Below are 16,392 nucleotides of genomic sequence, written 5' to 3'. Positions count from 1 at the left end.
TACAGACCAAGGGATCACAAATCGAAACTGAACTGGGAACCCCAAGAAATTATACTCAGCAAGTAGCACAACAATGGAAAAATAAAAACAGATACACACTTCTTTCAGTACGAAACATACAGGGACCTGGGCCCAAGTCCACCAAAAATTAGCCACCCTCCCTTGCTGTGGCTGGTGGGGATCATGAAGCCCTGCCAGCTGAAGTCCACCTCTTCCTGTCTGGCACCCCAAAATTTCCAAGTTCTATAGTTAGCGGCAGTGTCTCTGAGCTGCTACCAGCAGCAGAGCAGATCCTGGAGAGCTCTGGCCGCTGAACTGGAGGAAGAGGTCTTCAGCTGGCAGGGCTTTGGGATCCTCACCAGCTTATGTATTTATATTTTGCATTTGGGCAGGGGATAGGAAGAAAATTTAGTGCCCATCCACTTTGGGATCAAGGCCACTTCCCACCCTTACACCTCACTCCTCCATTAGCTGTCCTGCATACAATACAAAGATCTGTGATGCATATATCCCAAAGTTAATATATTCCAAGTAAAAAATTTAAAATAAAACACTTTCTTCTACCTTTGCTGCCAAGACACTTTATTTTTCCATCATGCAGGTCCCATTTTGTCTCTTCTACTTTCTTGTGTCTTCTGATAATTCCCTTTCCCGTGGTTGCTGTCCATATGTCTTTTCTACTCTCGCTAGTCTTGTTTCATTCCTTCAATATACCTATTTTTAATATAATATTTCCTTTTTTTAGCTCTTCCTTCTCTTTTTTCTTTTATGCACCTCCATCCACTCAAATGTCACTCTTTCCTTCTTTTTATTTTTCAGCTACCAACTTCCCATCTCCTTTTCTCATGCTGTAGCTTTATTTCCCATCTCACACCTTCCCCAGTCTCCTAGACCCTTCTATCTTTCATCTACTCCTCAGTACCACATTTCTAGCTCTGTACTCACTATCCTCCTCTCTACTCCTCATTATCATATTTCTACTTCTATACTAGCTCTTTTCCTCACATTTGTCTCCTTGTCACTCCCATCCCTTGGTCTGTCTCATGATTCCACAATTTCCAGTACATAAGAACATATGAATTGCCATACTGGGACAGACCAAAGGTCCATCAAGCCCAGTATCCTGTTTCCAACAGTGGCCAACCCAGCTAGATCCCAAGTAGTAAAACAGATTTTATGTTCCTTATCCTAGGAATAAGCAGTTGATTTCCCCAAGCCATCTCAATAATGTAGCCAAGCATTGCCTCTCCCTCTCTCATTGCCTGGAAGAGTGGGCGAATAAATGGCAGATGAAATTCAATGTAGGGAAATGCAAGGTCATGCATATAGGGAGAAAGAACCCGATGTTCAGCTACCAAATGGGGGGATTAGTATTAGAGGGAAGTAACCTTGAAAGAGATTTGGGTGTACTGGTGGATACAACAATGAAGTCAACTGTGCAATGCGCAGCAGCCGCGAAGAAGGCAAACAGAATGTTGGGTATTATTAAAAATGGTATTACGACCAGAACAAAAGAAGTCATCCTGCCGTTGTATCGGGCAATGGTGCGCCCGCACCTGGAGTACTGTGTTCAGTATTGGTCACCGCACCTTAAGAAGGATATGGCAATACTTGAGATGGTCCAGAGGAGAGCGACACGAATGATTAAGGGCATGGAAAACCTTTCATACACAGAAAGACTGGAGAAGCTGGAGCTCTTCTCCCTGGAAAAGCGGAGACTCAGAGGAGACATGATAGAGACCTACAAGATCATGAGGGGCATAGAGAGAGTGGTGAGAGACAGATTCTTCAAACTTTCAAAACATAAAAGAACAAGAGGGCATTCGGAAAAATTGGAAGGGGATAGATTCAGAACAAATGCTAGGAAGTTTTTCTTTACTCAGCGGGTGGTGGAGACTTGGAATGCGCTTCCAGAGGATGTAATAGGGCAGAGTACGGTACTGGGGTTTAAGAAAGGATTGGACAATTTCCTGTTGGAAAAGGGGATAGAGGGGGTATAGATAGAGGATTATTATGCAGGTCCTGGACCTGTTGGGCCGCCGCGTGAGCGGACTGCTGGGCACGATGGACCTCAGGTCTGACCCGGCAGAGGCATTGCTTATGTATCTTATGTTATGTATGTATCTTCCTGTCCTTTTTCCTCCACTATATTCCTATCCCATCTCTCTTCCCCTCTGTCCTCCTCCCAATGATCTATCATATCACCTCATAAGAACATAAGAATAGCCTTACTGGATCAGACCTAAGGTCCATCAAGCCCCGTAGCCCGTCCTTACGGTGGCCAATCCAGGTCACCAGTACATGGCAAAAACCCAAAGAGTAGCAGCATTCCATGCAACCGATCCAGGGTAAACAGTGGCATCCCCCATGTCTTTCTCAATAACAAGACTATGGACTTTTCCTCCAAGAAATTGTCCAAAAGTTTCTTAAAACCATTTACGTTATCTGCTCTTACCACAACCTCTGGCATTGCGTTCTCTGAGTGAAAAAATATTTCCTCCTATTGGTTTTAAAAGTATTTCCCTGTGTTGGCTGCCTGGATCCAAGAAGGCCGTGGTGCAGACTCTCTGAGAGCGACACTTCTGACTGTTTCACTCGTTTTCCTTTTTCCTGCTAGTCAGCTTTCTGGTTACTTACTTTAGATGCCGAAGAGAAGGGGCCGGAGCGCAGCTGGCGCCTCGCAGCGCTCCGAGGCGCCCTCCTTCGGCAGAGTCGACGAGATGTTGCGGCGGTTGCAGGAGGCAGTCCTTCCTGTGTCGGGAGCAAGCCCGTTGAGAGCACCGGAGATGGGCGAGACCAGGGTTGTCTCTCCAGGGCTAGAAACTACCTTGAGCCCCGACTTGAGAGCACCACTTCTGTGTCCCCGGTCAGCCAGTTCCCCAGAGGTGGAGGAAACATCGGAGATGGGGGAAGTACTTCCCCTCGAGGCAGCAGGGCCATCATGGGAAACTGAGGCAATACTCTCTGACCAGGGAGTAGTTGCTGGAGAAGCCGGGCTGGGACAAGCAACCGGTGATGTAGGATTCCAGCCTGAACCTAATTAGGGGAACTTTTCTTCTTCTGACGGTGAGCATTTTTACACTCAGCAAAGTCTTTCAATTTTGGAGAAACCAGCGCAAGTGACTTTAGATTCACTATGGGATTTGATTGCAAATTTTACTAGGAATATTAGTCCCAATTTCCAATATATTGAGGGGAAATTGATTCAACATTCTAGAGAGCTGAAAGATTTGTCTGAGGAAGTGACTGTTTCAAAGGATACAATTCAAAAGCTTGATCAAGAAATTTCTTTGACCTAACAAGTACAGGAGTCCCTAATTAAAAACAATATTAACTTAAGGAAGAAATTGGAGACACTTGAAAATAATTCCCGGAATAATAATTTGAGATTAATTAATTTCCCTAGATTGACTTCGGTTACGCCTAGGGAAATGCTTAGGAGAAACTCTGCAAGTTTCAGAAGAAACTTTACTACCATTTGTTCAAGGGTACTATTTGCCAAATAAAGCAGGGGCCCCAATGCAATTTAAAATATCGGATCAAGCATTACTGAATGTTTCTGAATTGTTAGAAACTTAAAATAGAGAAACAGTTGTACCTTCTACAATGATTTTGACTGTAGCTCTCGCCATGGATAAAACATGGTTATTGAGACTTTTCTTTAAAAATAGACAGAAAGAGTTTCTTGGTTGCAAAATATAAATGTTTCCTGATCTCTCTAGAGAAACTCAAAAGCAACGTAGATAATTTTTGCTGTTGAAATCTGGAGTCACTTCACTAGTAGCAACGTTTTACTTGAGGCATCCTTGCAAGTGTATTGTCTGCTACGGTTCACTTAAGTATGTTTTCTTTGAGCCACAACAATTAACAGCTTTCCTGGCTATGTCCCGACTGGATAAAGAGAAATCAACAGCTCCATAGTCACATATCTGCCCATCTCTCAGTTGTGTCTGTATTTTATCTTCTAATAATAATTTCCTTTGTTCACTTTAATGAATTCTTGGATCCACATTTTGAGGACTTGAGTTGAGTTGGTTGAAAGAATTTTCCTGTATGTTTCTCTTTTTATTTAGATTGAACATGATTTATATTGGATATAGGTCATATCTATACTAACTAACTTTCTGTACAAATGATTACTTGGTATGTCATTTGAAAATTAATAAAATAATTAAGAATAAAAGTATTTCTCTGTAACTTCATCGAGTGTCCCCTCTCTCTTCCCTCCCCCATATGGTCCAACATTGCTTCCACTCTCTTTCCTGATGTTCTGTCCTCCTCTCAGCCTATGATCCAGCCCGGGACTGGCATCCTATACAGAATCCGGGCCTTATAGTTTGGATTTAGGTCACATCTTCCTGGAAAAACACTTGCATTTAACCTGTTAAAAAATACATCAAATAATGATACATCCCTAAATAAGCATAATACATCAACAGAAACATACCTGCTGGCATATTTGTGGATGATCAGGCTGTATGAGCTTGTGAAACAGAAGTCTAGCAGTATTCATGTCAACCCCTGGGAATCTGGCACTGGTTCGGTAATGATCATCATTGCTGAAAATATACATAAATATAAACTCTGGAATTCACTGTCAGAGAATGTGGTGAAAACATTTAGCTTAGCAGGTTTAAAAAAGGTTTGGATAATTTCTTAAAAGAAAAGTCCATAAACTATTATTAAAATGGACTTGGGGAAATCCACTGCTTATTTCTAAGATAACCAGCATAAAATCTGTTTTATTCTTTAGGATCTTGTCAGGTACTTTTGACCTGAGTTGGCCACTCTTAGAAAAAGGATACTGGGCTTGACGAACCTTCAGTCAGTCCCAGTATGGCAACTCTTATGTCTTATGTACATTTGTAAATACACTTAAATTTTAACAACTTCTATGCAGCCCAAGAACCCCTCCCTATGTCTCAATCTATTTAAATATGATGCTTAATCTCTTCTTAGTAGGGTTCCTTTTAAAGCTATAAACTAAACTCCTCTTCACACTTTTTGCCCCCATTAACAAATACAGGATTGTTTTGGTAATATGCTATAATGCAGCTGCAACATTCCATGTTAAGTTTCTGCAGTGTAATAACATGTTCAAAAATCATATTGTTTGCTGTCCAATGGACATGGTATTACTGAACTAAAATATGGGTCAAATATTTGCCATGCTTAGTCATACCACCTCCTAGTAGGACATGCAGTAAGCTATCCAGATCTCTTTCCTGTGTGCTCATACCCCTTCTCCTTTTTAATATTTTAGAATTTTTCCTGGCTTTAGAGGATAATAGGTAATCTTTTCTTTAAAACTGCCATCTTACTAGTGTAGTCAGCATGCATATACGTAAAAACAATTTTCTTAAGGAGAAAATGTACACACCCCTGTGAAACTTTCCAAAAATACCCACATACAGTTAACCCAAATTTTAAGAACAGTTACACATACAATCTGATAATCGAAGGGTATGAGTAAAAGTCTAACCCCCTCTTATACGAAACCATGCTAGTGGTTTCTAGAGCAGGGAGCTGCACTGAAAGGCCCGCGCTGCTCCCGACGCTCATAGGAACTCAATGAGCATCGGGAGCAGCGTGGGTCATTCAGCGCGGCTCTCTGTGTTAAAAACAGCTAGTGTGGTTTCGTAGAAGAGGGGGTAAATTTTGTTCCAGCTCATTAAGGAGCACACCGGCTTGTTCTAGGTAAAAGTAAGTTTGCAAGGGAATTCAGTACACACTTAACTGCATATTGTCCATTTTTAAATGTGCAATCACCTGAAAAATTAACCCCTTTGAAAATTGCCCATACTGTGTACATGTACCTTGATCCACAGGATGACACAATTGCTGGTGGCAGAGACTGAAATGATGCATATACAGTGGTACCTCAGTTTACGAGTGCACCAGTTTGTGAGTGTTTTGCAAGATGAGCAAAACATTTGCAAACTTGGTGCCTCGTAAACCGAGCTTGCCTCGCTGTACGAGCGCCCTCCCCCCCCAACGATCTGGTATCCCCTCCAGCGATCCGGCATCCCCCCCGCTCGCGTTGCCCCCCTCCACCGCGATCCTACTTCCCCCCCTCCCCCCCGAGCAGTCAATGACACTTCCTTTACCCGACTTGGCACCAGTGCTGGTTCCCGAAGATCCTCCCTCTTCTGGCGCGGCCTGGGCTGGGCGGTGCATCGGAGATCCTCCTCCTTCTTCTGGTCTGGGCTGGGCTGGACTGGCTTTGAGCATTTGCGCATGCTCAAAGCCTTCTGGTCTCGCTCTCTCTGAGATTGAGAGCGAGACCAGAAGGCTTTGAGCATGCGCAAATGCTCAAAGCCAGTCCAGCCCAGCCCAGACCAGAAGGAGGATCTCCGACGCACTGCCCAGCCCAGGCCGCGCCAGAAGATGGAGGATCTTCGAGCACTGGCACTGGTGCCAAGTCAGGTAAAGGAAGTGTCATTGACTGCTTGGGGGGGGGTGGAAGTAGGATCGCGGTGGAGGGGGGGGCAATGTGAGTGGGGGAGGATCGCGGGGAGGGGTTTGGAACAGCGTCGGATTCCTCAAGGGGGGGGGAAATGGAACCAATCAAAGCAGTTTCCCTTACTTCCTATGGGGAAACTTGCTTTGATATACGAGCAATTTGGTTTACGAGCATGCTTCTGGAACGAATTATGCTCGTAAACCAAGGTTCCACTGTACTTTGGAATTTTCAAAAAATATGTACACTATTTTGGTCACAAAAAAAACTTGCAAAAAGAAAAAATGAGAAGGGAATACCTTTCTTCAGGCAATGCTTACAATGAAGTGCATGTGGACTTTCACTTTGAAACAGGAGAAAAATGAACTGGCAGTTCATCTAGTATGAAAACCAGCTCATTAATAAGCAGACACCACTGAATTACAGACTCAAAACCACCACTTCTGTCTCTGAAGAGTTTAGTTTTATCCTATAAGACTGCAATAATTTATTTCAACTGAAGATAAACTGATAAGCTACAGAAAGGCTAACATCATGAAATAGTGGCAGGTAAATTTGTAAAAAGGCACCAACTGTAGGAGCTGATTATGGCACCTACAGTAAGCCTATTCTATGAAGAAAAAAAAAATATGTGCCCACTTTTCTCCACAGAATACTAGTAAGTGGCACATACATCTTGGTGTGACCACTTACACCAGACCTATAGCTGGTATAAATGCATGTGCCTAGATGTATGTATTAAGGCAATAAATGGTAGTAACCTATAATTTATTACTGTATGTGTATGCTCTGCATAGACTCTACCCATGCACATAACAAGCAGCAAATACAAGTCATCAAACATGGTGTATATTTTTCCACTAGATGGTAAGAGGCCATTCACATGTATACTCACTTACACATGTAAATAACTAAAATATTCAAAACTCAAAAGGGAAACACAAACTATTACATGCTACTAAGTGTATGCAATCAAAATGAAAAAAAAAAAAACCACACAAAAAAATTAGCAAAATATGCAAATCTTAAACTTTTCATATACTTGTATGTCAGTGTGCTCAGAGGTGTTCTTGGAGAAACCAAGATGTAGGGTGAGGCCCCATAGGTAAAAATCTCAATCTCTTCTCAATCATTGCACATAATGAAACTGCCCAATGATGCAAATTAATAATCTGTGTATGACAGAAAATATGCACTGATTTCTTATAGCAAACTCTTGGGTTCTGTCCTGACGCATTTTGCCAGAAACTGCTTCAAAAGACACTGACTACATGGGTCAACGATTGGCTGAGTGGCAGATGTCAGAGGGTGGTGGTCAACAGCACCCTCTCTGAGACTTCGGAGGTGACCAGCGGAGTGCCGCAGGGCTCGGTCCTGGGTCCACTCCTTTTTAATATATTCATAGGGGACTTGACTCGAGGGCTTCAAGGTAAAGTAACATTATTCGTCGACGACGCCAAACTATGCAATATAGTAAGTGAAAGCAACTTGCAGGACAGTATGGTGCAGGACCTGTTGCATTGGAAAGCTGGTCCTCGACCTGGCAGCTGGGCTTCAACGCTAAGAAATGTAAGGTCATGCACCTCGGTAGCGGTAATCCATGCAGAACTTACACCTTGAATGGAGAAACATTAGCTAGGACTTCAGTAGAACGAGATTTGGGAGTAATCATCAGTACAGATATGAAGGCTGCCAAACAAGTGGAGAAGGCCTTATCCAAGGCAAGGCAGATGATGGGTTGTATCAATAGAAGTTTCGTCAGCCGGAAACCTGAAGTCATAATGCCACCATACAGAGCCTTGGTGAGACCTCATCTGGAATACTGTGTGCAATTCTGGAGGCCACATTACCATAAAGACGTGCTCAGAGTCGAGTCGGTTCAGCGGATGGCCACTAGGATGATCTCGGGGCTCAAGGATCTCTCGTACGAAGAGAGACTGCACAAACTGCAGCTCTACACTCTTGAGGAACGTAGGGAGAGGGGGGACATGATTGAAACATTTAAATATATCACAGGATGTGTCGAGGTGGAAGATGACATTTTCTTTCCCAAAGGACCCTCGGCCACAAGAGGACATCCGCTCAAACTCAGAGGAGGGAAATTTAATGGCGACACCAGGAAGTACTTCTTCACGGAAAGAGTGATAGATCGCTGGAACAAGCTTCCAGTGCAGGTGGTCGAGGCCACCAGCGTGCCTGACTTTAAGAATAAATGGGACACCTACGTAGGATCACTACAAAGGTCAAGTTAAAGAGTTGGGTCATTAGCACACAAACTAAAAAGACTAAATTAGGTGGGTCAGTAGAGTGGGCAGACTTGATGGGCTATAGCCCTTTTCTGCTGTCATCTTTCTATGTTTCTATGTTTCTATCCATAACAAACTCTTTTCAATGTGCGGTATAGTCTCATTTCAAAAGTTCCAAATCTTTTGAGGCAGCTTCTGGTGAAACGCGTCAGGATCCAAGAGTTTGCTATAAAAGATAAGTGCATATTTTCTGTCATACACAGATTATTGATTTGCATCATTGGGCAGTTTCATTATGTGCAATGATTGAGAAGAGGTTGAGATTATTACCTGTGGGGCTTCACCATACATCGTGATCTTTCCAAGAACACATCTGCGGAGACAAGGCCATTCAACGCTCCACGGGGCGGTGAATGGCCTTGTTCCCGTACCAGCGGTGACCACTTTTTTTCTGTTCCCATTTTGGCGGGTTACCCGTGGCTAGCCACGGGTAACAGCCACCGTGTCATTCTCTAATACAAGTACAGTATGTGAAAAGTTTAAGATTTGCATATTTTGCTAAGTGTTTTTCATTGTAACAACTAAAATACTGCCATTTACATGCCTTCTGAAACTAGGTAGTTCCTTATAGAATTACGCCCCTCCCTTTCCCAGAACACAGCCTGTGCACCTACCCGACTGCAAGAAAACTTCCATTCAGACATCCAGTTGATGAAAATGTTCCATCAATCTCACTGAAGAGTAAAATACATTAGAAAAGCAGAGTGTCAGATTAGTCTCAAAAATATATGCTAATAAAGATTAAAACATTTTCAAAAATGAAAATCTTACAAAGCACAAGTTAGCAGTTGTCAATCTGAAGCAGCATTCTACTCAGAAGTGGATTCTATCATAGATAATTTAGGAGTTACTTCACATGAAATATATATAGACTTAATATTTTGAGAATAAGCATTTTATGTATTATCACTTTTGTTATAGTAGCTCTTCTTTCATATCAAAAGAATATATGCCAATTAGCACTGAACACCAGACACCTAATGCAACAAATCAATAATAACTGCCAGATTTGAACAGATATTTGAGCAAATCAGATTCAACAGATTGATCACTGGTTATTAACACTTGTTCTAGTCGATTCTAATTTGACAAAGTTGTTTGTAAAGAAGATCAAATAATGAAATTTCTTGCCCGATACCATATATTCTCGAATATAAACCAAGATTTTTTAGCCAAAACATCTAACACCTACATATAGTTCCATGGTTGAGGTGCCTGGGTCTTTACTAAGGCCCAAATCTGGATTTTTATTTATTTATTTTATTTTATTCTAGTTCTGTTTGGAAGGCCATTTACTGGCTAGCATCAACTAAATTAAACCAGATATTCCAGTCTTTGCAAGGGTATCTTGACTTTGGCCCTGGTTTATTACCCAGAGTAGGGTCTCAAACAGTAGCACCTCTTTTGAAATCACCCTTATCAACCAAACATCTCAACGGGGGTATATACAAGTCACCCCTCTTTCCTCTACTAGTCTTTTTTTCCCACATTTTTTAAAATTTTCACATTTCAAATTTTACATCACAATTTACATATTGGGATACTTGAAAACAATAGAAAAATTAACAGAAATAGTCATCAAGAAATCTGAGATGACTTGACCATAGGATTTTCATACAAAATAATGGAATCATGAACTAATTGTTGTGTTAACTTACACGAAGTCCAGAATGAGCCAGAAGGTTACCACCTTCTTGGAAACTACATAGTAAATGGAACCTCTTCTTCTTTCTGCCCTTGGGTAATTACTCTCACCTAAAGTAGTCTCGCCAGAGTGCCATTCATGAACCCCTTTCTCAGAAGTATGGTCACTAGGACACCATAAAAGCCTATAGGATTAGTGGGAGGGGAGCTAGTTCCACAAGCCATCTTCTTCAGTCAAAGCTGAAGCTCCTTGACTTGCTAAAGGTCTGATCCTCTCTGGCAGGTCAACTTCCTCAGGCTGATTCGCACCCAAGGGCCTCACCCTCTCTGAAGCCAAGTTATCTTTCTTATTTATATTTTTGAGTCCTTTTACCCAGTGGCATAATAAGGGTGAGGGGAAGGGGCAGTCCACCCTGTGTGCCTTCTAGAGAATGACAAGGGGACCGTTTACCACGGTAAACCGTGGTCACTGCAGTAAATCCGCAGGAATGGGGACAAGATTTTTCATCCCCCACGGGAATAGGGTCAAGGCCTTTCACCGCCCCATGGAAGCGGTGAAAATTCTTGCTCCTGTGGTAAAAAAAATTGCACCCTTGTCAGACTCAGCATCTCCTCCCCAGCTCCTCTTGGGCCTATTTTACCTTCAGGAGCCAGCCATGCCACAATGAAGACAGAAAGTACTCAAAACCAAAGCCTGAGACCAATGTGATTTGAAGAATCAAATTACCAGACAACAAAAGACAGAAATTTTTTTTTTTTAATATTTTGTGATTAGAATATTTCAGATTTGAAATATGTATCCTGCTAGAGCTGATATTAAGACATAACTGGGGACCGCAAAGCCCAGGCTGTGCTTCTTTAGCTTCCAGCTGACCTAGGGCTCTCTCTGACCAGGGGGCAGTTGCCCTAGTTGCTCTCCCCTAACACTATTCCTGCCATGTATGACTGAAATATTCTGTTAGCTTGATTTTTCTATGTAGCATTTTGTAGTAATTTGGTTTGTTCAGTTTTCACAATAGTGGAGGGGATATTTGTGAAAGGGAAGGGAGACAGGGGTTTCGTTGATCCTTGCTCTGTATTATTGTGTTTATAAAATGACAATTGTACAGAATAGTCTCTTTTTATACTTTAATAAAATAAGTTCTGTATAAAATCATAACTATTCAAGGATTGTGCGGGTGGAATATGACAGTTTGCAAAGTGGGGACTGAGCTTGCGGGGATGGGGCAGGGGCAGGGGACTGAACTCGTGGGAATGGGGCAGAAATGGGGATGAGCTGACGGGGCAGGAACAGTGATAAATTTTTTCCCCGTGTCATTCTCTAGTGCCGTCTTGGTGGGGGCACCAGCACTCGTCCTTCTTTCTGCCCCTCCCCACTCTTCCCCCCCTGCCGTGCGCGTGCTCCCCTTCCCTCATACCTCTTTAATTTTCTCAGCGCAAGCAGTATAACTAACTTACTGCCCATGTCGGTGTCGGCTCTCTCTGATGTCACTTCCAGGTTCCATGCCTAGAAAGTGACATCAGAGGGAGAGCCAACATGACATGGGCAGTAAGTTTGTGATGCTGCTAGTGCTTGAAAAATTAAAGAGGTACGGGGAAGGGGGGCACACATGCAGTGGGGGGGGGGGCAGGAAGACATGGGGGATGGAGACGAGGGTGGGGAAGGGGCACCACCACCTCAGGTGCCTCTCACCCTTGCTATGCCACTTCTTTTACCTATATCTTCACACCAAGTTTCTGGATACTCTTCTAGGTTTATCTTTCAGGCACCATAGCAATTTCTGCTCCCCTATACTCTGTGCTTTTTCAGTTCTTTGCTAAATAGACACCCTTTGAAGAACTGCTTGTTAAGATGAGCCTTGGAGCCTACACCTGCGCCTAATGACACAGCCAGATTCCCCTGTGAGCAGCAACCAAAGAAGCCACTGCCTTTGCTGAAGTTCAAATTAAAATCATGCTTGACATCTGTTAGGAATACCGTTTAAGACTTTAGTCTACTTTCTTTATTTGCCAGCAGTTCTAGTTGAGACTTCTGGATCACTCTCAGCATTGCCCTTGCTAAATTTGCCCTCATCTGATCCTATTTCTAGTTTGGGCCTCTTTAAAGTTGGCTCTGCCCCCAGGCTTGGCTATGGCACCACAGGCTGCTGTAATAGCAGGTCTGGAATTTCAGCTGCATTATATTTCTTTTTTTTTTACTTGAAAATCTTTATTAGAAGTTTTATGATATACAAGCAAAATGTAGATATCAAAGCTCAATCACCCCATAGTATGTAACAAAACAGAAAACAGCATAATCAGAAATCACAATAAAGCAAGAAGAAAACATCATTGACAAACAGATATCCCCTGCAATGAGTCGCAAATCCCCCCACCCCTCCCAAATAAACTGAAATATTCAAAGTGGACAACTCCCTGTTGTTCCTTCAGGCAGTTATCCCCACAGCAACAAACCCCCAATTCCCCCAGCCCCAGTAAACTTAAACCAAAGTATCAATCTTGTCCATAATAACAGTCCAAGTTCGAATAGATGAAAAATAGTGCCCATGTTGTTTAGCGATGGAAAGTTCCATGGTACACAATTGATGAAATTTCAGAGACCATTCTAACATAACAGGTGCCTCAGATCTTTTCCAGTGGTAAGCAATTAAACATTTAGCTGCAGCTAATCCCCACCTTCGGAGTTTAGTTTGCCAAGTGTGTTCACACACATTATGGAAGCCCAGTAAACATTCTACTGGCACTAACGGGAGCACAAGTTGTAACAATTGGGATAAACAGCCAATAACATGTTTCCAAAAAATGTGTAAAGGAAGACAATCCCACCATATATGCAAAAATGTGCCCACGGCCCCCCCACATCTCCAACACATTGCAGAAGACCCCGGAAACATTTTATGTAATCTAGCTGGGGTATAATACCACCTTGTAAACACCTTGTAGGCATTCTCCTGTATAAGAACACAAGAGGATGCCTTTCCCACCTCAAGACAAAGTTGGGTCCACTCCCTCTCCGAAAAAGAACACCCCAAGTCCCGTTCCCAAAGACCCTTACATTTAGGATGAAAGACAACCGAGCCCCTAAAATATTGATAGAGAACTGAAATGGGTTTGGGCAGACTACGAAGTGTAAGCCACAAGTGTTCCAAGGGAGCCCTCATCTTGATCGATTCCCCAGTCCAGCCCTGTGATTGAATAAAATGTCGGGTTTGGGAGTAAGCTAAAAAATCCCCCTTAGGCAAAGCTGTACTCTTCTGAAAAGACTCAAAGGACACCAGGATCCCCTTATGAAGGACATCAGAAAATGTCCGGAGCCCTAGACGCTCCCAGCGCTGAAAAACCGAGCTCCTACCCACCGGGAAGTAAGGTTCTTCACACAATGCCCCCAAAAGCGAAGGCACCATCCCTGCTCCCCATTTCTTCCGCGTCTCACACCATATCCGCAAAAGGTGAGTCAAAATAGGGTTACTCAAAGTTCTGAAAACCACCCGTTCAGATAAAGAAGACCAAATCAAGGATCGCAAAACCCGGTTACCCATGAATTGCTGTTCCAATTGTACAACACATTTTTGTTCAGCTATATCCCAATCCAACAAAATTCGCAACTGCGCCGCCCTATAATACCAGAACCAATTGGGAAGCGCTCGCCCCCCAGACTCACGGGGCAACCACATACACTGACGAGATATCCGAGGCGGCTTTCCCTTCCAAATAAACCGAAAGAAGAGAGCATGAAGTTCTTTTAAACACCACCGACGGTAGCGGTATAGGTAATGTTTGAAAAAGAAACAATAAACGAGGCAAAATATTCATTTTAGTAACCGCTATCCATCCCCACCAAGACAACCACAGCCCAGACCACCGCTGTAAATCCGTCCTAATCTGCCTAATTATGGGGGTATAATTCAAAGTGTATAGTTGAGAAAGATCCCGAGAAATATAAATCCCCAAGTATTTCAGCGCCCCAGAAGCCCAACGAAACGGAAATCTCCCCGACAGTCCTCTTTCATCATCAGCAGTCAAGGTGATTCCCAACAATTCCGACTTATCCAGATTGACAGTAAAACCGGACACCAGACCAAATTCAGCAAATATGTCTAACAAGATAGGAAGGGAAAATTCAGGGTCTCGCACATATAACAAAACGTCGTCAGCAAACAACGCAAGCCGATGTTCCTGAGCCCAATCCATACTCCTCTCAAATCTGGATGCTCACGTATGCGGATAGCTAAGGGCTCAATAGACAACGCAAACAAGAGCGGAGAGAGAGGGCACCCCTGACGTGTACCCCGTTCAATTGAAAAAAACTCTGTGTAGCCCCCATTCACCCTAATAGTCGCCCTCGGAGATCGGTAGAACGCCCGCACCCAAGCCAGAAAGAAATTCCCACACCCCGTCCGCTCCATGACCTGCCATAAAAAGTCCCAACCCACCTGATCAAAAGCTTTCTCCGCAACAACTACTAAAAGAGCTACTTTATCCAAAGTTTGCTGCGCCTCCCAGATAAGATGCAACGTTCTTCGAATATTGTCACTAACTTGACGTCGTTGAATAAACCCCGACTGATCCATATGAATCAGGTTAGGCAAGCACTTCCCCAGCCGGAGGGCCAAAACTTTTGCCAAAATTTTGCATCGGTGTTCAATAATGAAATGGGCCGATACGCACCACAACTATCAGAATCTCTCCCCGGTTTAAGCAATATCGAAATACCCGCGTCCCCCATCAATGGCGGTAGTGAATTCCCTCCCCTCACCCCATTAATAACCCGTACCAATAGAGGAGCTAGAACGACCCGATACTGTTTGTAAAAACTATTAGTGTACCCATCTAAACCCGGGGACTTTCCCAATTTCAATCTGGCAATAACCCCCAGTACCTCCCCCAAGGAAACAGGACTATTAAGATATGCTATATCAGAGTCTCCCAGGTGTGGCAATGTCACTTTATCTAAATACGCCGTGATAGAGTCCAATTGTACCCCCTCCATTTTCCCATATAATTTGGTGTAAAAGAAAAGAAAAACCTTCTTAATAGCCTCATCAGTACACTGCATCTTCCCCTCCATATCCCTAATCCGGGTAATAGCGGTTCGGGCTTGTTTCAATTTAATGTATCGAGCAAGTCGCGAGCCAGCTTTATTGCTATATTCATACATCGTCTGGCGCAATCGTAGTCTATAATAGTCAATCTCCTCCATCTATAGAAGAGAAAGCTCATGTCGCGCTCTCAAAAGCTGTGCAAACACTTCTGGGTCAGGAGAACTCTGGTGTTGCCTCCCCAAAGAAATCAAAGTCTCCCGAAGGGATATAGCTCTGCGCTCCTGCTGTCGCTTAAGGCGTGCCCCCCCCATTTAATAAAGACCCCACGGATCACAGCCTTAAGAGCATCCCACAATATGGAGTCCCCAACCATGCCATTATCATTGTCATGTAGATAATTAGTAATAGCCTCCCCCACCTCCCTGTCCACCTCCGTATGCTTTAACAGCGATTCATTAAGCCTCCGAAAGGCCCGATGATGCCCCACATCCCAATAGCCTTCACAAGCTATCCAGACAGGCGCATGATCAGAGATATGTATAGCTTCAATTTCAGCAGCTCTGATTCCCACCCACTGATTACGATGAGTCCAAATACTATCAATCCTGGCATAAGAACAATGAACAGAAGAATAATGTGTATACGTCCTCTGAGAAGGGTGGTGCAAGCGCCAACCGTCAATCAAGCCCAGGGAGGACATCAGGGCAAGAAAAGCCTTGCGAGAAGCTTGGGAAGATGGTTGAAGTCCTCCCTGTGAGTGATCAAGCAGCACATCAGGAGTGACATTAAAATCCCCCCCCAAATATACAGACCCCCCAACAAAGTTGACTAAATCTTCCTTAAGAGAGCCATAAAAGGCCGCCTGACCTCCATTAGGACCATAGATATTAATCACAGTGATAAGACGGCCCTGCAATGTACCCTGCAGTGCCAGACACCT

The 16,392-nt window shown here is 43.4% G+C and overlaps 1 protein-coding gene across 3 annotated transcripts in view; it reads right to left on the bottom strand.

Annotated features, from left to right (window-relative positions):
- Positions 1–16,392, bottom strand: part of HERC4 (HECT and RLD domain containing E3 ubiquitin protein ligase 4) — a 230,565-nt gene that overhangs the window by 88,741 nt on the left and 125,432 nt on the right. For all 3 annotated transcript variants that reach the window (XR_004539287.1, XM_033942823.1, XM_033942822.1), the window contains 2 exons: positions 9,381–9,440; positions 4,448–4,559 (listed from right to left, as the gene is read on the bottom strand). Coding sequence is in view for 2 of the 3 variants with exons in the window: in XM_033942823.1 (XP_033798714.1) it covers positions 4,448–4,559; positions 9,381–9,440 (172 nt within the window). In the remaining variant the exon portion in view is untranslated. The remainder of the gene's footprint in view (positions 1–4,447; positions 4,560–9,380; positions 9,441–16,392) is intronic.

The sequence above is a fragment of the Geotrypetes seraphini genome, chromosome 4 (genome assembly GCF_902459505.1).
Source record: "Geotrypetes seraphini chromosome 4, aGeoSer1.1, whole genome shotgun sequence".
NCBI classification, from domain to species: domain Eukaryota; kingdom Metazoa; phylum Chordata; class Amphibia; order Gymnophiona; family Dermophiidae; genus Geotrypetes; species Geotrypetes seraphini.
Note: the sequence above shows the minus strand (reverse complement) of the source record. Positions and strands in the feature narration are given on the sequence as shown.